The 22,035-nt window shown below is 43.5% G+C and overlaps 1 protein-coding gene across 6 annotated transcripts in view; it reads right to left on the bottom strand.

Moving 5' to 3' along the window:
- The window catches only part of LOC125742381 (caspase recruitment domain-containing protein 11-like), a 34,770-nt gene extending 15,965 nt beyond the window's left edge, over window positions 1-18,805 (bottom strand). For 2 of the 6 annotated variants that reach the window (XM_049014325.1, XM_049014328.1), the window contains exons 1-5: window positions 18,503-18,590; window positions 7,809-8,022; window positions 4,649-4,786; window positions 3,331-3,656; window positions 2,430-2,609 (exon numbers count right to left, since the gene is read on the bottom strand). In XM_049014325.1, the coding sequence (XP_048870282.1) occupies window positions 2,430-2,609; window positions 3,331-3,656; window positions 4,649-4,786; window positions 7,809-8,022; window positions 18,503-18,568 (924 nt within the window). In that variant the 5' untranslated portion in view covers window positions 18,569-18,590. Of the gene's footprint in view, window positions 1-2,429; window positions 2,610-3,330; window positions 3,657-4,648; window positions 4,787-7,808; window positions 8,023-13,889; window positions 14,159-14,179; window positions 14,189-16,194; window positions 16,380-18,502; window positions 18,591-18,631 lie in introns of those variants that run through there. The other 4 variants (XM_049014330.1, XM_049014329.1, XM_049014331.1 and 1 more) reach the window with 4 other exon arrangements.
- Between the last annotated feature and the right edge of the window lie 3,230 nt (window positions 18,806-22,035).

The following is a 22,035-nucleotide window of genomic DNA, read 5'->3' as shown; positions in this document are numbered from 1 at the left end:
TCTGAGCATTTTGTGAAAACCAAGTTCACATTCCTTCTATGTAGACACCAGAGAACAATTTAAAATACTGAAAAAAATGCATTCTGTGGCACCTTTAAAGATATACACACACCAAGCTGACGGCAAAAAACTAGTGAAAACTAAGGCTGCCTAATGACTGGCTCACTACGGCTGCATTCAGCTCCACATCGATTGTGAAAATTTGCGCTGGAGCACACCGGCACACCTAGAGGTGACAGTTGACCTACAGCCCACTCACAGGGCTCAGTTTCAGAAACTAGCTTGGATGCTGATTCAACATGCTAAGTGGAGGTCAGTGGGGACCAACTATCTGAGTGTCCCACACACTCTGGCATGACAGGCAGTCACCGACTCTCACCGACAGCCCATCAGCTTCCAATCAGCTGGGTGTGTTGGAGGCTTAATGTCGTTAAACCTTTCTTAAATGTGAATTGCCTATTTGCTACTTGAGAAGGTCATATGAGCAGAACCATTTCATTAAAACACGACCTTTATAGCATATCGCTATATTAACTCCCAAACAGTACTTTCTGTGTCTTACATGTAATCCATTTTCACTACAAGCAACGCTAAAATATACTTTGGCCTTCATTCTATCAAAGGGGTTCAATACACTGAGCTCTTGATTAAGAAAGTCAAAAAAATGCAAACAGAGTTTGCTCAGGTTTTACTTCTAAATAATTTAATGTTATTGACAAATGAAAAATTAAGTAATAATAGGCTTGATTAAAACAATTTAAATGGCACTTCATTCTGTTTGTTTTGTAAGTGTTTTTGCAGTACTGGGTTACAGTGAGCATATCCCAGGAATGACAGGGCACAAAGACGGGGATGCCCTGGACAGGATGCTGCTTTGGGGACATCGCTTTACCTAACTACATGCTTTTGGCCTGCAGATGGAAACCAGGGAAAGTCCATGCAAACTCCACATACGCAGAGCAGGGGTGTATAAAGAGCAGGGCCACAGTGGCACTGCTCACAGTACGCTTTGTTGCTAAGGTTTCTTCTTTGACTGCCTCACTGCACGTTCCAGGGAACGGATTTGACTAGGGCTGGGCGGGACGCCCTGAAAATGATAGCACAATATTCACAACATTGATATTGATCAAAGTATGAGAGGTGGCATTTATATATCTATATACACACACAAACATATATATATATACATATATGTGTGTGTGTGTGTGTGTCTATGTGGATTATGTTTATATTACATTGCGGACATCAAATGTCCCCCACAATGTAATAAAAATTTGTTATTTTGACATTGTGAGGACCATTTTTAAGGTCCCCACGAAGATTAGTTGTCATGTCGGGATTAGAGTTTTCACCAGAGTAGTAAATGGAGAGTCCCCACGAAGATATAATTACAAACCTGTGTGTGTGTGTGTGTGTGTGTGTGGAATAGGTCTATAATACAACATTATACTATTTTTTAAGTCCCCACAAAGCTCTGTAAATGCAATGAAAAGACTAAAAATGCCAAAAGTCTCATATTTCACGTGGTTCCTTAAGGTTGGGTAAGGGTTAGGGTTAGGGCTGGGTAAGGGTTTGGGTTAGGGTTATCACTAGAGTTTTCCCCATGGAAATGAATAAAGAGTTCCCACAAAGACATAATTACAAACCTGCGTGTGTGTGTGTGTGTGTGTGTGTGTGTGTGTGTCCGACAGGCAGTTAGTATGACAGAGCTCCCAAAGTGCTCACTTGTGCATTTGGGTAAAATGAGTCTCCGGCTGTGGGAACTTTTCCCCCCATAAGTTCCCTTTTGAGGGGATGAGCCTCATTTTCCCTGATGGAGAGTAATTTGTCCCTCACTTTCCTCTCCATCACCGCCAGCGACTCCGGCAGGAGGCTGATGACAGAGCTGGCCTTCTTAGTGTCTTTTTATATAGCTGGGTATTTTTACTTTTTCGGGTACCATTCGGATAACACGGACTTGAAACATTTCAGACAATGCAGTCTAGGTTAATCCAAAGCTAAGAGCTCAGTCGGAGCGCACAGCAGCAGATCTGTAGCAATATAATCAGGAAAACATGCTTTAGCTAATTACTGCAAGTGTGGAGTGTTTATAAGCGCAGCCAAAGCGCTACATGTTATTTATATTCACATTTATTTTTTAGACCTTTTTACTCAAAACTATGTTCAAGTGAAGAAAATCAGAGAGCAGGATCAGCCAGCATCCTGCATCCCTAGGAGTGTCGGATTTTAAGGGCCCAAACTTCAATATTAAAAAAATTCACAAGGCATGGGTACAGAGCTACAAAAAGCAAAATGTCAATCTATTACAGGAAAACTGAGGCAGCCTCCTATTACAAGCATTACGGTAAAGTTACGCACACGTACGCATGCATACCAGAGATCAACACTGCAGATTTATGCATTGCCATAAAAGCCCACGCGCTGCCAACCTGTATGATGGCCTCCAGTTCCTGCACTTTCATCTTCAGCACCTCGTTCTCCTGCTGCAGCTGAAAGATCTGCTCTTTGCGGGGCTGGGTTTCGATGTCATTCCTCAGCTTCAGCGACTGCTTCCTCTCCAGCTTGCACTCTTCCTCCATGTGATTGAGCTTGTGTTTCAGCTGGTCAATCTGAAACATCATTCTTTATGACATTTCCATGGCGGCGTACCAGCAATATTTACAAGTAATACTACGAGGGTGCAAATATTAGAATTAAAAGCTGCAGAATGAAACGGCAGCTGGCCAGGTTGCGGAAACTTCATAGAGACCCAATCTCATTTGATCTTATTTTACATCTCATGTGCTGCCTGTTGTCTACTCCTGGTGAGCTAAACAAATATCTAATCAATGCTGAAGTCAAAAGCATTGCAAGCCGAAGTCCCAATTCATTACAAACAACACATTTACGAGCTGCTCCGCTTGCTCTTTGGAGTTGATAAAAATTGCATGACGCAGCCAGCATCGTAAAATCATTTGCTGACTAAGACGCAAAATAATTACAATGTTCTTATTACAATGCTAAAAACAAAGTTATGGCTAGGCTAACGCAGTGCCTAGGCTGAAATGGGAGTATTATCGTTATGTATGGCAGAGTAGGAAAAGTACACGCTAAAATAACGATAAAAAAAGTCCAGGGTAGTAAATACTCAAACCCAAATAATACATACATACATACATAAAGGGTCAGATGGTCCCCGGAGAAATTGGTACTTAAGGGCCTTGCCCAAGGGCCAACCCTGGGATTTCCAGTCACAAGCACCCTACGAAGGCCTTCTGCAGACCTTGTGGTGAGCCACAAATCAGATGCTAATTGTGGAGAAAATGCCGGAAGGTTGCCCCGCCCCCTGACCTCCAGCTGCAGGTCGCGGCTCCTCACGACGGCCATATTCTTCTCCTCGCTCAGCTGCGCCAACCGCATGGCCAGGTTGTAGTTCTCGTCCTTCACCTTGCCGAGCTCGTCGCTGTAATTGTTGCGCTCCTCCTTCATCTTATAGTAGCGCTTCTGGAAGGCGATCAGCTCCTGATTGGCCAGCCGCACCTTCTTGTGCTCGTCCTCCAGGAGCCGATGGCGTCCCACTATGGTGGCGCGTTGCACGTCCTTGTCTTTGGCCTGCTGCTGCAGTTTGAGCACCTCGTTCATTAGGAACTGCGTCAGTCCCTCATGGCCCTCTTCCACTGTGGACACAGTCATGTGTTTGTCCCTCTCAGAGAAGACAAGCGCTAATGAGGCCCCGATCAGCGGCAATGCTGAGCTCTGCTCGGTACATGAAGCGACTGTAAAAAGCCCACACTGTAGTTCCAGTTAATCTCAAAGCTTTGTTAGACATTAAAGTCATTTACCCAATGAGAGTTCAAAGATCTTATCCCAAGTGTGCAAGAAATAAGGTGGGACCATGGACCGTGGAACTGGGGAAAGGGGGGGACACACAGGCCTGTGGCCGGGTAACTTTTGGACCAACGTTAATAATGCAGGGGTGAACAATCACAAAAAAAAATACCTACAAATAACTGAATGCAAACCAGTAAGACTTCATTAATGGAAGCCTGAACTATGTGTATCCATTTCAAAACTAAGACTTTAAATAGCAAACAGACAAATGGACGTAACTGCCCCCCCCCCATCCCCTCAGGCTCCCCCTCTTGTTTCGTATGTGTTCCGCAGTCCACAGCTAAGACGCCAGCGCAGGAAGGCCTGCCCACACACCTTTCACGCAATAAAAGGCTCAGAACCAGTGATCTGAGAAGCTCGTCTTTGGTAGATGAGAGCTTTTCCAAGGGAAAACCCATGTAAATTCATAGGAAACATTCATGTTGCCAGATTCATGTCTGGTGTCATTCAACAACTCTCTCGTCTTTAATTAGTCAGTTTTATCTCACAGGATATGAGCAGTTTTAAAAAGTATGAAAGACATTCCAAAAATGTTTGAAAAACGGGGGCAAACTTGCTACTACAAAGCTCCCAGTAGAAATAATTCATATAAAGTATTAAATTATGTGGAAAAAAGGTGTAATTCTTACTCTTGTGATTTATATTAAACATAACATGTGCTGGACTGCAAAAGGACAGGATTAAGGCATCCAGGCCAATTTGCTCTTAAGCTCTTTGCAATGGACAGATATCTCATATGAAAATACCACCTTAATGGGAACCAATCATAGTAACTTACCAACGATAGTTGAGAATCTGCGGGTGGGAGCGTTGCCTGTTACCAGTTTGTACAGCTCAGGGTAATAAAACTCCAGACTCTCCAAAAACACCACGTATCCTCGTTGACCTTTAGTGCGCAAGATATCCATAAGTCTGCCTGAGAAGAGGAGGAGAACAACACCTTCACATTTTTATTGGTATTTATTTTCTCAGGAGACACTTATTCACAGCAACATTCACCTGTCTTACATAGGCACGTATTCAGCACAGGGCGACTCTGGGCCTGGAGTCGACCCCAGGAGGCACATGGCACAGTGCAGGGGGCCAGCACAGGGCGACTCTGGGCCTGGAGTCGACCCCAGGAGGCGCATGGCACAGTGCAGGGGGCCAGCACAGGGTGACTCTGGGCCTGGAGCCGACCCCAGGAGGCGCATGGCACAGTGCAGGGGGCCAGCACAGGGCGACTCTGGGCCTGGAGCCGACCCCAGGAGGCGCATGGCACAGTGCAGGGGGCCAGCACAGGGCGACTCTGGGCTTGGAGCCGACCCCAGCAGGCGCATGGCACAGTGCAGGGGGTCAGCACAGGGCGACTCTGGGCCAGGAGCCGACCCCAGCAGGCGCATGGCACAGTGCAGGGGGTCAGCACAGGGCGACTCTGGGCCTGGAGCCGACCCCAGCAGGCGCATGGCACAGTGCAGGGGGCCAGCACAGGTTGGCTCTGGGCCTGGAGCCGACCCCAGCAGGCGCATGGCACAGTGCAGGGGGCCAGCACAGGGCGACTCTGGGCCTGGAGCCGACCCCAGCTGGCACATGGCACAGTGCAGGGGGTCAGCACAGGGCGACTCTGGGCCTGGAGCCGACCCCAGGAGGCACATGGCACAGTGCAGGGGGCCAGCACAGGGTGACTCTGGGCCTGCAGCCGACCCCAGGAGGCGCATGGCACAGTGCAGGGGGCCAGCACAGGGTGACTCTGGGCCTGCAGCCGACCCCAGTAGGCGCATGGCACAGTGCAGGGGGCCAGCACAGGGTGACTCTGGGCCTGCAGCCGACCCCAGGAGTCACATGGCACAGTGCAGGGGGTCAGCACAGGGCGACTCTGGACCGGGAGCCGACCCCAGCAGGCACATGGCACAGTGCAGGGGGTCAGCACAGGTTGACTCTGGGCCTGAAGCCGACCCCAGCAGGCACATGGCACAGTGCAGGGGGCCAGCGTAGGTTGACTCTGGGCCTGGAGTCGACCCCAGCAGGCACATGGCACAGTGCAGAGGCTGCCCTGGATGGGATGCCAGACTTTCTTAAATATATTTTCAAAAAATCAGAAATTATTCAGAATTTACTCTAGCTGTGTGTGAAAGGTGGGTAGAACAGTAAATCGTCATCTCCTCTTCTATAGACCACGCCCCGCAAAATGAGCCACTCCCCCCCAAAATACCACCCACCAAGGACACATGATTTATTTTATTTTAACTTTTCTTTCTTAATGAAGTCTCTCCCAGGGGTGAGATTACAGATCATCTGCTTACCTAATGCTTGGCCACCCCCAATCAATGACTTTAACCATTGCCAAAAAAGGGCAGATATACACACAGTCACACACTACGGGCAATTTAGAGAGACCGATCAGCTTGACTGCTTGCTTTAGATATAACACACTCCACACACACACACACACACACACACACACACACACAATTCACATATCCCTATCATCGTGGGGACTCTATTAATTTTTATGGGCAGAACCTTAACCCCTACCCAGCCATAACCTTTACCATAAGTAGCCAAACAAAATACAAGAGTTCTGGAATTTTCAGGTTTTTGATTGCAGTCACCGATTTTTATAAAATTGAGGTTATCCTTATGGGGACCGGAAAAATGGTTCCCTTAACATCAAAATAATGTTTTTTTCTGACATTGTGGGGACATTTGGTCCCCACAACATAGTGCATATCTGGACCACACACACGCACAGCACTCCAATCTCCATTCCTGGAGGTGTAAGCCATCATGCCACCCATTTCCATTCATTTCTATATCAAATTCATATTGGAAGCATTTTTGTTTTCTTATCTGGAAACAGGGACCCCTCTGTGGGATCCCTCAAACACTGATTTTAAGTGTCATCAATGACCTCAAAGGCGGCATTTCTGCTACTCATGAAAAGTCGAAGAAACAAACTTAATGGTTTGTTTCAAGATGTGCAACCTGCATTCCTGACTTGTATTACTTTTGACTTTGGTTAAAATTACAAAGGAATATGATATACTGCTGCAATTTAAATGCAAAGCATCAAGCAGCAAGAACAAATTTACATGCTTGTGGATGCATGACATTACTTTATCTACACATGCTGAAAATAGAGGTAACCGGAGGGCGCCCCACAAGGCCACACACTCCCGGCGATGTATAACCTTATCCCTCTACAAATAATTCCGCATTTCTCCACTGCTGCAAATTAACCAAGAAATAAACTCTACTCGCAATGCCTAAACCAATAACACTTTTTCATTTTTTCCAATCCCCCAGCCCATTTCCGCTATCAAAAAATTTTAACTAATGCACGGGCGCATTGCGTAATTATGCATCTTGTGCCTGAACGACGGTGGAATTCAAAGCATTTTATTTTTTAGTGCATTGAAAGATCCAGGAGTTTCTGCATGCTTCAAAACCAAGGAACATTCACCAGAAGACTGATTTGAGGCCTGTAACTGTTCAGCGTGTCCCCTTAGATAAAGTTATCTTCCAGAAGCCTCCATTACAAAAAAAATGCATAAAACAGCACTGGAGGAAATTCTGGCTAACACGTTATTGCAGCTTCCTTAAAATTGTTTTGAGATACTCATGATTTGTTTTCTGTTACCAAGTCTGTGTTCCAATTAGCAAGACTAAAAAAAAACATGTTGGAGAGCAGAAATGTATGTTATTTTGCTTTTGGCATGGTGTGTGTAGGCTTGCTGTGAAAAGTACATATGGTTCACACTACCTCAGACCTTTAGTACCTCCTACAGGAGCTTAAAAGGTTCCATTCATCATCACATGGCAAGATCGGCAAGACACAGAGGAACCTTAGTAAATGATTGATGGTATGTCTTCCGTAAAGCGCTTTTTTTTCCCCCAAGCCCTATTTGCATTTCGACAGCTTGTGCTCTCACGTAATCCTTGCCTGCAACGTGCCATACCTGCCCTGTTGACGCGGGACACCAGCATGTGCGAATACAGCACCTCGTCCTCATCCTGCTCGTCGATGACTTTGCACTGCCGCAGGTATGGCGTCAACTTGCTGGAGTTGATGTGCCGGCTCAGTGTGTACCGGTGGTTCTCCACGTTCTCCCAGAGCATCTCGTCGTCCTCCTTCACCGCATCCGAGCACCCGTTCTCCATTGTGACTGGCACCTGAGGTGGTCAGAACAGGCGGTGTGCTAAGCTAAGCTAATTATATTTATTTGCACTTACGTAGACAAGATACAATTGTAAGGTCATGTGGTATGATTACTCAACAGGATATGGCCCAGTGCAGGGGGCCAGCACAGGTTGACTCTGGGCCTGGAGCCGACCCCAGCAGGCACATGGCACAGTGCAGGGGGCCAGCACAGGTTGACTCTGGGCCTGGAGCCGACCCCAGCAGGCACATGGCACAGTGCAGGGGGCCAGCACAGGTTGACTCTGGGCCTGAAGCCGACCCCAGCAGGCACATGGCACAGTGCACATGTGGTATGATTACTCAACAGGATACAAATCCACAGCCTTCCACACATGGGTACAGATCCCTAGCTTACTGAGCTGCACAATATTATAACTGTCACGGAATCATCAAGCTATGCACACATTCACAGGAAGGAGTACAGCGATAACACTTTACTTGATGGGGCCCAAATACTTAGTAATAACCGAGTTACTACTGAAGTACTAATTATCACTAGTCATGAACAAATATAACTGCTACTTGAAATAATAGATGCTTCATGATTCATAAATGATGAACAAACATGAGTTCAGAATTTCACTTGTTACTCATTACTTGTTCCTTTAGAAGTTCACAAGGGCTTACAGAATAAACAGATATAGTAACAAATATAGCAACTGTAACAAATAGAGTAACAAATATAGTATGATTCACTAATGATGAAGTAACACGAGATCATTACGTAACTAAGACTTAGTTTGTGGTTAATTAAGTAATGTTACCAGCACGGCTCCCATACACAGACTAGTCAAAGATAGTATTTGATGCAAGAAAAAGCATCTAGCAAATAAAAAAGTCTATCCATCCATCCTCCGAGACTGTTCATCCAAGCACTGGATCACGGGCAGCCTGGACCCTATCCGAGGAATCTCAGGACAGGAGCGAGTGGACACCATGAATGGGATGCCAGTCCGTTGCTGGGCACAGACACTCACAAACACAACGTGCAATTTAGAGATACCTAAGCAAAGATTACAAATGCAAGAACAAAGAATCCAAATATCAGCAGCGATAAATTACTCAGCTCTCCAGTGAAACATTGATCCTTACTGATAAACTTTCAAAGAGTTAAAGGACGAAATACCACCACGGTTCATCATGAGTATTCAAATTTCAATGGAAATTCTGCTGTTTCGCTGTCGTTCGTCTGTTTGAGTTTCCCGTCTCTTTCGTAGCGTAATGTAACGCTTACAGTATGCAGTTAGCAAGGCTGCCTCACATTAAATGAAAACATTTGCGGCAACAAGCATTGTTGATGTACACTGCACTGGCCCATCAGGCGCAGCCGCTCTTCCGCTGTTCATTCATATGACAACCAGTCCGTGTCCTTGCTGAGTCATCATGAGCTTCAGCTTTATATTACCTAACTGTCTTCCTTACAAATCACCCATCCTGTGGGTGCTGTGATTCACTGAGGGTTGATGGTATTACCTTTGCTTTAGTGTACAAGATATAAAAATAAAGAAAAATATAAAACAGTATGCAATGAATCCTAATAGAGTAACTTCTCAAATTTAAGTCTGTTCATATATGTACTTTTCTTTACCACTTTACTTTCAAGATGAATATTTTTTCACAATGTTATTATACTGCAGTTGCATATCTTGTCTAGCAAAAAGACAGATTTAAAAAAAAAAATCAGTATTAATCATGCTTTTGTGAGCTGCATAATTATAGAAACAAGTTTTTAAGTATTTTATTATAAGGTCAGATATTAGGGCCCTTTCCCGGAATTGACCTACGACCTTTTTCATTATTTTAATCATGAATGTGATAGCCTTCATTTGACGAGTTAACAATGGAGAGAGAATTAGCATTTTGTTTTCTTCTGGGAATGAACGTGTCTCTATTTGCCGCTTCAGTAGTCAGTCATGTGCCTATCAGGGCATCTTTAAATAGACGGGGGTCTTGTCATTTACATAACGAGATGAAAACGAGCTGGAAGTTTAAGGGGTGGAAATTCCACCCGAAATTATATCATCTTCATTTTGCTCATCGTTAGACAACTTCACCCGGAGGAAGCCATGTTATGCCGCATGAATAAAGAGCTGCCCTATTGTTTCCGGGAGAAAATCACATTTGCATATGTCATGAAGAGACATCTGTTTTCCAGTTTGTGCTAAAAGTTCACAGACAATTAAATGTGCGCCCTCTGAAAATTGTCAGTTTTTTATTGCCTCAAGATCAACATGCACTGTGTTTTTCAATTTGTTAAAAATGTTCATTTACTTCAATAAGATGCTTTTATATCAGTCCCACTAAATACCTTACAAGTCCATGAAACCTTGACCACACTTTAGAAATATGTACATTTTTGTGTCAGGTCCAACTCATCAGCAATGATCTTATGCTATAAAAAAGCTAACCTATCCCACTGCATCGAACAAGCACAGGCACCGGAGAAAATATTTCAGAGTTTCAGGGATGCAGGTAAATATAAATAATCCGTAGCAAACGGAAGCCAAAGGACTTCAAGGCAGGCGTCAGGAAAAGAAAAAGGGGCATTACTGAATATTACAACAGCGGGAAAACAAAACAGGACCATGAGGGTCAAAATAGGAAGGCTTAGTATGGGGAAGAACACAGGCAACAGAAGGATAGACGTTAATGACCGGATTGGGGATGATGCAACAAACAGGTACTTAAGTACAAAAGACTAACAAGGGACTAACTAAAGGCAGATGGGAGTGATTTCCACATGAGAATTAGGAACAAAAGGCAAAACAGGAGGGGTAAATGAGTAACAGGCGTGGCTTGTTAGCGTGACAGGGAGGTGATGGGCACCCCCCTCCCCCCCAGGGAGGCACACACTCTGGGCGTGGGGATATGGACAAGACATCCCGGGATTGAGACACCAGACAGGACAGCAACAGGGTCAGGACACAACACACACCAGGGCCAGAACAACGGAGCTAAATACTAGGGTAAACACAAAAGGCCAATGAAGACGAGATGGACAGGACACACAGAGGAGCAACAGAGAGGGGAACATGAGGAAGCCACAGGGAACATAGGCCAAGGTAAAACAAAGGCAGGACAGATGGCAGGACCTGCACTGCGGTGCAGTGAAGGGAAACAGGGGACATCTAGGCAGTCCTCCAGACCCAGGGGAGCTGGGTGTGGACCCAGGGATGCTGACCCTCATGGACCTGTTCACCAACAAAGTGGAGCCTGGACCTAAAGGCCTCAGAGGGATAGTAGGGCCAGATGGAGCCAAGGAGCCAGTGGGACCAGAGTAGGAGGGTGCAGAATGAATGGGGATGTTTCTGGATCGCGTGCCACCGTTGCGTGTTTCATCAAATTACCATGCGAATTCAATTTGAATATGTGGTGAGAGTGATACTACACGCCCCCGATGCAGGTAAAACAAAGTAAGGTGACATGGTTTACTTTTTTGCCTATTTAACCTAATATTAAAATTAATACTTCCGACAATTGACGTTTTGAAAAGAAGACCGATTAAAGATTTAGTCAGCGTTTTTTTCATGATTCTACATAAAGATTTCAGTGAGATATAAACTGAAATACACGAGAAATATACGCAGAATCGCTGACGATGCCCTTGTCCCCAGAGGGTTATGCCGGAAATCTGGAATGTAGACAGACTGGCCCTCTTGGGGTCGGCGACCTGGGGTTCAGACCATAGCACCCATCCCGGGTCATGGTCTGGAGGCTCAAGAGGAGCAGGTGTGGCCAACTTCTTCTTCCTTCTCTTGGGACGAGCCAGGCATGGCACTTACAGAGAGTGAGAAGAACCCCACATCCTCCTCAGGACCTAGAATGGCTGGGATTGCCCCTGCTGGGATGGAGGCTTGAGCCCCAGTTGGGTGGTGGCCACCCCCAGGCAGGGTTCTGGGGACGTGGCAGCGGTTTGCTCTGGTCAGGCAAGATGGGGTCTATCTGCACGGGGTCAGGCAAAAAAGAAGATGCGGGCACAGCCAGTTTCTTCTGCTTCCTCCTTCTGCAGCTGGAAAATGTCACGCAAAACTGAGGCGAGATGCGGCAAGACGGCAGGGCAAGGCGGCTTCACACCAAGTAGAAGTGGTGGACAGAGCGGTCTCTCATTCATTTAGCTGCCGCATCTCCCTCATACAGGTCTGGACCTTCTCTGCCTCCTGGGTATCAGCTTCTGGGGTTATCCCCACCAGAATCTCCCCCACCTGCCTGAAGAGTGTTTTGGCCGTGGACACCTCCCACAAGGTGGGCGTCCAGGAGGGAGAAGAAATTCTCAGCTCACAGGCAGAGAGGCTCTGGAAGGAGCAGTGGGGCTCTGGAGAACCAGGAGTCCCTAGAAGACTCTGCTAAGGCCTGGCTTCTTAAGGTCTCCTCTAGAGTTGTAACCCATATGGGATTGGCACCAGTGGGGAAATCTGCATGGTGCTCCTCCACCTCGGGCTCCTCCAGGTTGCTGTTACTCAGTGGGTCCAGCAACAGATTGTCCACAAACCACCGAGGTGAGCAGACATTAGGCTAGAGCTGAGAACGGCTGGGTGTAGGGAAAATCATGCAGGTAGAGATGTGGAGTATAAAGAGCTCCTGGGGATAGCCACTAGGCAATTTGCAGGGTCTGGTCATTCTGTCTCGAATAGAAGCCAATGAACTTGAGAACAGGTGTCATGTAACGAAAAAGGGGCTTCATCGAATAATACAAAAGCAGGGAAACAACAGGACCGCAAATGGTCAAAACAGGAAGGCTTAGCATAGGGAAAAGCACAGGCAACAGGAGGATGGACGTTAATCAGCAGACTGGCAATGACAAGTGAAACAGGTACTTAAGTACAAAAGACTAACGAGAGGCAACTGGGAATAATTTTCCCATGAGTTTTAGGAATGAGAGGCAAGAGGGGTAAACGACTAACAGGCGTTCGTTAGGGCCATGACAGGGAGGCGACGGGTAGGGATAACAATCTGGATTTTCCTATAAAATATAAAACAATTTTTTCGATACATAGAAAAGTCAGCGTCCCTGCACAGAGGCTTACACACAGTTGGAGTTCCCCCTTTGACCTACATCAATACAGGGATGGGGGAAACCCAGAGCCTATTCCAGGTCCCAAAGGGCCCAAGGCATAGCACGCCTAGGCAAGAATCAGTCACTTCAGCAGGAGGCAAAACAACAGCAAGTATGGGATTTAGTGACTTTGCATGTCCAATAGTGATTGATCATCAGCCTTATGCTCTGAGCTTGCTGGTTCTTATCAGTCTGACTAGCCTGGTAGGACGTACGCTCAGAAAGAAGGACCCGGAGAACTGGAGGTGAGCTTGCTGTGTTTGCTAGATAATGGGGTTTTACTCCCCATGGATATTTTTCATATGGTGCTTTCTGTTTCACTTCTTCAGTTACTATATTTTCAGTGTATTTCTTTTTTTCTTTCTTTCTTTCTCTTTCTTTCTTTCTTTATTTTTGTTTTTCATTATAAATTATTGCAGTTTCCTTGGAAAAACCTGCAATCCAGGATCTGTCTCCCACTAACATAGTTCAACTTCACCCCACAATCAGCCAGGATACATTAAATATATATATATTATTGAACATCAATATTTTAACTTATCACACTTTATTCTGACAGAACAATAAGTACCTGTAAGCAAACAGGCTATAAATGACACACATTTATGAAATATATATGTACTCTATCCTTATATTCAAATAGTACTTGCTTATAGTCCATGCCATTTTTCTGACATTCCTTTCCTGAGAAGTAACCCAAATTCTTACCATTTAAGTTACCAGTAAGTAACCAATAAGTCATTAACCATAAGTCCATAAGTCATTAACCATAAGTCATTCACTTACCCAACTATGCCAACTTAATAACCCATGTTTTGCAAAAGAGAAAGTGCCCATCTCTGGTCAAAGCCGCCAAAAGCATTTCTAGTTTTCGGTGGAAATATACCAAAATGAGTTTCTCATCCGGCAGCTAAACCAAGAGTGATGCAAAGTAAAAGTAGGTGTAATTACTCCCCCGGAGATGAGTAGGACACCAGTGCTGCACAAGCGGTGGTGTGAAGAACAGTTTGACAGCGCTCCACTGCTCCCCACCTTACACGAGGCCCAAGCCAGCCCACAGACACGTCGGCTCTCACCCTGACAGATGGCAGGAGTGCTCTTCCTCATATTATTTTAGGACGCCAACACTTCTTTCACTTCATAATTTCTTTTTCTGAAATCCGTCTCGGTCTTTTAGGTTTCACACTTCCTGTTGATTGCGTTACATTGACTTGAAACTGCACGAATATGCTGGATCTAAATGGAGTGTGCCTCAACTGAATACAATTAATATTCTTTCCACTCCTTAAAATGAAATCATAGGAATCAAAAAAACAAAAACAATCAAAGAATAAAAGTTATGTTGTTCATATAGCCCAATGTAATATATAGTAACTACACTGAGCTCCCTGGTCAGCTAAAACCTGCGATGTATTCATCACACAATAACATAATGCCTCTTCCAATACATCTGAACCACAAACTTTTTTTTGCATAAATTGAGGTTCTTTTTAAGTCATTGGGTGGATAATTTAGGTATAGAACAGCCCTAACCCTTTCTACACCCCTTTATCTGTGGACTTCTGTAAATATCCGACTGATATGCTGGTATGTTTAATGCGAGAGCTTGCAAGCACACCGACTACAGTTCCCATGCAGAGGTGTGAACCATCAGCATACTGTTTGTATGCATACAGACACCCTGGTGGTCTATATATCATGGACAACAAAATGTCTGTAAACAATCCCCCTTCTCTGGATAACAATCACACCGTCGGGGCAAATGCACAGGCACTGCAGGAAATGTGAATGAGATGGAGAAACTCGAAACTATTGACATTCTGCCATATCATTAAAAAATTACATAGGCTGTAGGTGTTCAATCTGCTCCACCTCAGAAACCAAGACCGGCCAGCTCACGGTCACAGTCACAGCAGGCACCCCTGAGCCAACCTACCAAGAACCTGGACAAGCATGTGTCCAAGGCGGCTCCACCCATGTGCTAGATGTGCACTTTAGTACATCTCGTGATGCTCCACTACATCCTTCACACTTCGGCGCCTGTCTGTGTCTGTCTAACGTCTGGCCAAGCTACTTCTCCTCCTTGACAGCGACGTTTTCAGTGAGCAGCACTGCGGTGGTGAGATCAGGGCATTTTACATCCACGCTAATCATTTTTATGGAGTCAATCACTCCATCTCCATACAAAACGCTCCTCCTGATTAATAATGATACCTGTTTGAGCACTTTTTTTGCATAATTTGTTTCCTGCCTTTTCCCATCCGATCCACCGCATGTATGTCTGTGTGTGACTTTGTTTCTGCTGTAAACACAGTATCCAACACCCTGCTCAGAACTATTACCCCCACTGTGACCCCACGCCCCTTGTTAGATCTCACACTTACCCCAAAATAGCTGCCTTTTGCTTGCATTTCTCCCTGATACTTCCACACCCAAGTCCAAATAATACCCCTACTCCATGTTAAACAGCACTCCTCACCATCCCGCCCACAGCAGGTCATACAGCCTGCTGTTAGCCCTCATAGCTAATACATTCTTTTGTACTCTGCCAGATAGTAGCAGTTGTTCTAATTATACCAGCTAAATAATTCAAATGTAAATATATGCCCACTGTGAGTGAGAAACAAAACATTAAATGTTCAATGTGAGGTTTCAGCTGCAGCAAGGACCCCCTGCGAACCAGCTATTAGCCACCGCTAATTAGTTACTCTCCAACTGGGATCTTTGCGATCCAAGTAGACTATACAGCCTCTATCAGCTGGCAGGTACGTTAATGATTAGATTTGATTAGATTAGATCAGATCAGGTTAGATGGAATTTAGCTTCACTGTCCTTGTCCTGCGTATAGATACAAAAAAATGACACGCAAAAAGAATATACAGTAACTAGGTGCAAAAAAAATACATACAAATGCAATAAACATGATCAATCATAATTATGGATTATGTTTGTCTGCAAAATTATACATGACGTAGTCCGGAATATAAAGTATAGACAGGAAGTGCAGAGCGAATGACTGTGATAAGAAATATGACAGAAGTGCAAAACGAGAGACACACATAGATGTACGTAAATGCTTAATAATTTTTACCTTGAGCATGAAACTTCAGTTCCCCAGTAACACATCCAGCTATAAAATTGGAAGTGACTTTGGATTAAAGAGTAGTCTAAACAATGACAAAACCGACTGAAAATATGTAAAATGTCATAAATGGAGTCCACCGTGCTTCATTTAATCTTCACTCACTGACTCATTCAATTGCATCTGAAAATTAGAAATAATTGGAGCAAGGAAGCCACATCGTGTAACAGGCAATAAGCTACGAGAAGCACGGGAAACACGAAGGAACGTCACGCGATGTTTATCCAGCCGCACACGCGCCGAGCGCTAATGCAGCTTCAGTGCTTAATTGCTCCTGCTATACCTGCTCGTTCCATGGTTTCATTATTTCCTTTATTTAAATGTAGCCCCTTGTATAAAATAGAAAGTAGCTAAAATGTTAAGGCCGTGCGATTTCACGCTTGGCACGCTATGCAGTTGTTCGTAGCGTATATAATTTATTTTGTGAGCTATATCTGAGCAGTAAGACACAGGTAACAGCTGAGGTTAATTAAGGCACAACAGTTATTGTATTTTTATACTTAAGTTTCCCAAGAAGCATTTAAAAAGCACGTGTTAAACAGGGTGCTAACAAACTCATATGCTGCTACTGAGAAATTGCACTTCTGAGGGGTGTGAAAGCTAAACACTTCATGGCACAAGTGAGCTGTCAAAAATATAAATTAATTCCTGTTTGTATGCAGAGCCTGATGACAACTGATGGCAGGCCACTAATGATATTTAACTCTGTCCCTCCTTCAAAGGGAGTATTAAAGAAGGACTGCATGAATACACATAATGCTGCTTATAAATCGCAGAGTATTACCAGAAGCAATAGAGCTTCATTTTTTTAATTGCTTAACTGATGATTTTTTTTCATCCAAAATTGCCTTATTTCTTTTACTTTTTTACCATTTTTTCCAAGTAAATCTCAATAAGTAACTTTCGCAGCATCACCACAGTATAGGCACTTATTCTCTGTTTATTATACAAAACATATTAATTCTATTTATTTATTAAAATCAAACCAGCGCAAATTGAGATAGGAGGTCGGAGGTCATATAACATTCAGCTGAAAGGTGATGTGTATATAGATTCTTGGAATAAAAGATCGTACAAAATCTTGCAATACAAATAATTGCCAGGCCCCAACAGGTGAGTGTTGTGTTTACCTCCACATACATTTGAAACAACACTGTCCAGAACATATGTACACAGTGCAATCTATAGTCACACTTGTGCTAATCTTCATAACCAATTGGTTATCGGAATTCACTGCATCTGAACACCACATATGACAAATAAAATGAAAGTTACATTTCAACCTTTCAATGTGCAAAATTATTCACCTACATACAGTGGAAAAAAAACCCACTTCCTACTGAGTGCATTGATCAGCTGATAAAGCATGGCCCGGGTGTATGTAGGGTTAAGAGCCTTACTTTGCCACGGGATTTAAAAATGCATTTATACAGTGTCATTCCAGAGGTGGTCCTGAGGAAGGCAAAAAAAGCTTCGCAAGGCCTACAGATGCATCATTACAGAAGTAAACTGAAATACAGCATGTATTATCGATCTCTACATCTTCCAGTCCCTTTTCCAGTACATAGGTGAGGACTGTGCTCTATGCTGTTATATCAGATTATTACAAGAAAAATGCATGCATTCAAATAACAAAATCCACAAAACATGGGAGAACATTAAGATATAATAAAAATAAAATGCGTAAACAGTTAATGCCCACATAATAACAACGATTCTGTTAAAGCCGAAATTAACAATAAAAGGTATTCATGGTAGGTATGGTATATTGTGTAAATAACAAATGGATAACTGACAGTGGGCTTTAAGTGGTTGATGCTTCTAATGCTTATGATGACACATGTGCTGCAGTAAATAACAGTTTTACTATAATTTTCAGTACTAGAGTAAGATAATCGCCAACTGATAAAACGCTCAAGTTAATGCAATAGCTACTGTTATGCTGTCATTAGGCGGGCTACTTTTTATATTAAGTGTACTTTTCCTTTTCAAGCACATATTGTATGGTTCGTGGAACGGCTGGCTTATGGAAAAAGCGTTACTATACTGTTCATTAAAACAGTCGGAAGGGACGTAAAGTACTTCACAGTTTTGTCATTTTCCACGAAATCATTTCGCGGCCCGCCGGAATACATTATTTAAAGTTAATTTTTAAAACATTCACACTTGAATTATCATAATAAGCTAAACCCGAGCATTTTTTTAAATAATGTTAATCAGCAGCGCGGAAAAGACGCAGCGCGTGGTTAGGACTTACATTTAGTGAGCAGCAGACAATAAACTGCGAAAACGCTGTTTGCGGCAAACACACCAAATAATGCATGCCAGATGTAAAGTTTGGGAAACTTTTGCATGTGTTCGGCATGCATTGTGAATTTTTTTTTACCTTGATCGTAGTTACTCTCGGTGATCTGGCCTCAGTAACACACGGGTTTACATTTCCGCAAAAAAGAAGAGAGGAAATAAAAATAAACACGATGGGGGTCGCAATCGTTCCTCAGCAGACGAAAGTCTAAACGGGGCGTGTAGATCATTACATTACACAAGCTGCTCAGACATCAGATGCTTTTAACGTTCTTCAGTTAAGACGGTACTGATTTGACTTTTATGGCGTTCAGATGCCAATTGTGTGGGTGAGCAATAATGTCATTGCCGCGAATTTGTGTTCGGGCACGGTTCCTTGATTCTCCATCAAAGCATGCACGAACTGATGCTTGTAAACTGCAATTCAGACACAGTAGCGCATTACTGTTTACGAGGTAAATCTGATTATGGTTACTGGGATTGTGGAATTGTATACAGTAACTATCAATGCAAGCTTTAATTACATACTGCGCTCCGAGAAACAGAAAATTCAGGGATTGGAGATGAGAAGCAGTGCAGCTTTTAAGCAGCTAGTATTGCCTTGCTAACAATATTAATATCCCTTAAAAGCTACTGTGCAGAATTGCCATGCTGATATACAGGGTTGTATAGCCCTGGACCCAGTGGTCACTCGCTGTATTTTATGCTGGTTGGGGGGTGTGGGTCTCGTACAATAACGCAGGAAAAAGCCCAGTATGTCAGATCACCAGACCAGCCCATTTTTTCTATTAGTCAGATACTTTCATCCAAAGCAGCTTACAGTAAAGGAATGAATTTCTGGGGATTGAAACCTTTGTGTTGTCAGTACAACACGCTACTTGCTAAACTACATGAGAAAGTCTACAAGGAAAGGAACTACCAACTAATACGGAATATTCAGTATTTTCTAATCATGGAGCACAGAACTGGGGAGTGGGGAAGGGGGCACAGGGGGCTCATGGTTCTCTGGCATTTACATGTATCCATCTTATGCGGGTCACAGTCACGGGTTATAATCAGGGACAGATTATGGGTTGTGTGGCCCCTGGGCAAAACGTTCGCGAGCCCCCCCCCCCCACCACTACCACCACCACCACCACCACCAGCACCACCACCACCACCACAACCACCACAATTCAAGGGCCCTTGGCAGCCAAACGCCCTCCCTATAGGGTCAGGGGCCCTTGTAGGCAGAGGATCAAAGAATGTAGGCCCTCTAAAATAGACAAACGAAAATACATTGTTGATAAGCGTTGCAAATTGTTTTGGGCTAGGGGCCCCATGGCCCCCCTGCACCCCAAGGGCCCCTGGGCAGCGGCCCCGCTGGCCCGGTCCATAATCCATCCCTGGTTACAATAGCTCAGTGCTCCATGGAATTTGAGTACACAACTATTGATTTGTTAACACAAAGCTTTACTTTTTGAGCTACAGGTAGTGCTCCAATGAGTTTCATACCTCCAAAAAGAAGGTGGTTACTTATTATTTATATTAATGTTTGTCTGACTCTGTGAATGTTTATCTGTGTGCCCAACAACAGGCAGGCATAATGACTAGAAATGCACTGCAACACCAAACCTATGGATGGTTGGCTGGATAGATGGGTGAAGGTATGGATGGATGGGTGGATGGATGCATAGTTGGATGGATGGATGATGGATGAAAGTATGGATGGGTGCATCACTTAAAGCCCTCACACCATCTTCCTGTGACAAACTTATTTTCAAAGTCTTTTCACGGAGGAGTTATCTTTAAAATCTGATGATGTTTCCTTCCAGAAATCAGCAAAGGTATATTTTTAGCACACACTCATTTAAGAACCCGTTTCTTTACCAGTATTTTTCTATGCTTACATCTGTACTTCCATATTTTATTCCATTTATAGTGAAAGCAAATATGGTAAACATCACTTTGACAGTTAAATATGACAATGTAAAAGAATATTATTCCATGCATAACATTATGTTCTGTTATTTTATAGCATGCCATCAGTATTATTATAATTAACGATGTAGCTTTATATTGGTAGTTATTTGGGGATGAAGACTAAAGAAAATTCTGGCTAAAACAGAATATTAGACCAATAGCATATTCACGTTTTCAGAGCCGTATGCTGGAAAAAGATTTTTTTTTCTTTTAATGATGACATAAATATTCCATGCTTTAAAAAATGTCTGTCTTACTGCATATTTTCAGACCCTATCAGTCTAACACATCTTGTTATAACACCTGTGATGGATGCTGAAAATAAATAATCTATTGATCCCCAAGATAAAAAATGGATATTTAACTGTGAAGAAACAAGAAGCGATTACAATAAAGTAGAAATGAATTAGGAGAGTTTTATTTTCTGGACAATACATTTCAGTAATGTTTTTAAATCAATACTGCAAATACAGATGATTAGGCTAAGCATCATGTCTAAATGGGCGGTTGGTTGGATGGATGGTTGATAACACATTGCCAACAAATCTTACTCCGCCGTTGTATGTAGACAGCATGTCTTGTTATACTGATATTTTCATGGGCATCATTTAAGAGAGCAATGAATTCATCTCCTGGCTTCAGTTGTAATGTTTTTAACGACCAAGGACCTAAACACATCTTGGAGAATAGAAAATTAAATGGCTTATGGAGAAAAAAATAATCCCAGAATGGGAACAGATGTGTGCAGAGGAAGGTGGTAGACCGAAAACTGGCAACTCAGAGGTGTGTGAACAGTGAAAACACGTGGCAATTAAATGCACCTGATTCTCTCTCTCTTGCTCTGCTGTGCAACGCTGGAAGCCGGACGGTCGTCATTAACGTGCTCAGTTTAGACAATGAAACGTGCCTGCTGTGATGGACAGCCTAAAGGTGGCGCTATTAGCACCAAATGACTGAATTCGTCAACTCGTTCTCCTTTAAACTCTTAAAATTTTCGGCACAGCACATCGGGATGGCGTTAGAGGCAAGGCGCGGAGAATAAAGGAAGAAATGTGCCTGATTGTTGATGTGCCTGAGCAGATGTCCTTTACACTTGCTTGGTAACGTAGGTAATTGCTAAAACAGAGGCGAAAGAAATTAATTGCAATTGAACAAGGCTGTCCTCTCAGTCTTACTGATGAACTTCTTTTCTATTACGTATTTTAACGAACGCATCTGATGTGGGATATTTTTGTCTTTAAAAAGGTTAAACGACATTTCCAAACCCCTGCAGTAAACTGTGAAATGATTTTTTTTCATAGTGTACTGAATTGAACATGTTCATTGAATATAATTTAAGTCCCTCTTAGCATAATAATATGACACTTTTCAGCTATTAGACAACTCAAATTATTTTAGCATATTTAGCTCCTACTTTATACACAGAAGGGGAACGTCACCGCAAACCTGTATGGTCAAGAAAAGATTCATTGATTAGTAAAAATGTAATAAATGCTTTTAAAGAAAAACATTCCTTCTTTTCAG

Source organism: Brienomyrus brachyistius, chromosome 5, assembly GCF_023856365.1.
Source record: "Brienomyrus brachyistius isolate T26 chromosome 5, BBRACH_0.4, whole genome shotgun sequence".
NCBI lineage: Eukaryota > Metazoa > Chordata > Actinopteri > Osteoglossiformes > Mormyridae > Brienomyrus > Brienomyrus brachyistius.
This window is presented reverse-complemented; position numbering and strand designations above follow the sequence as displayed.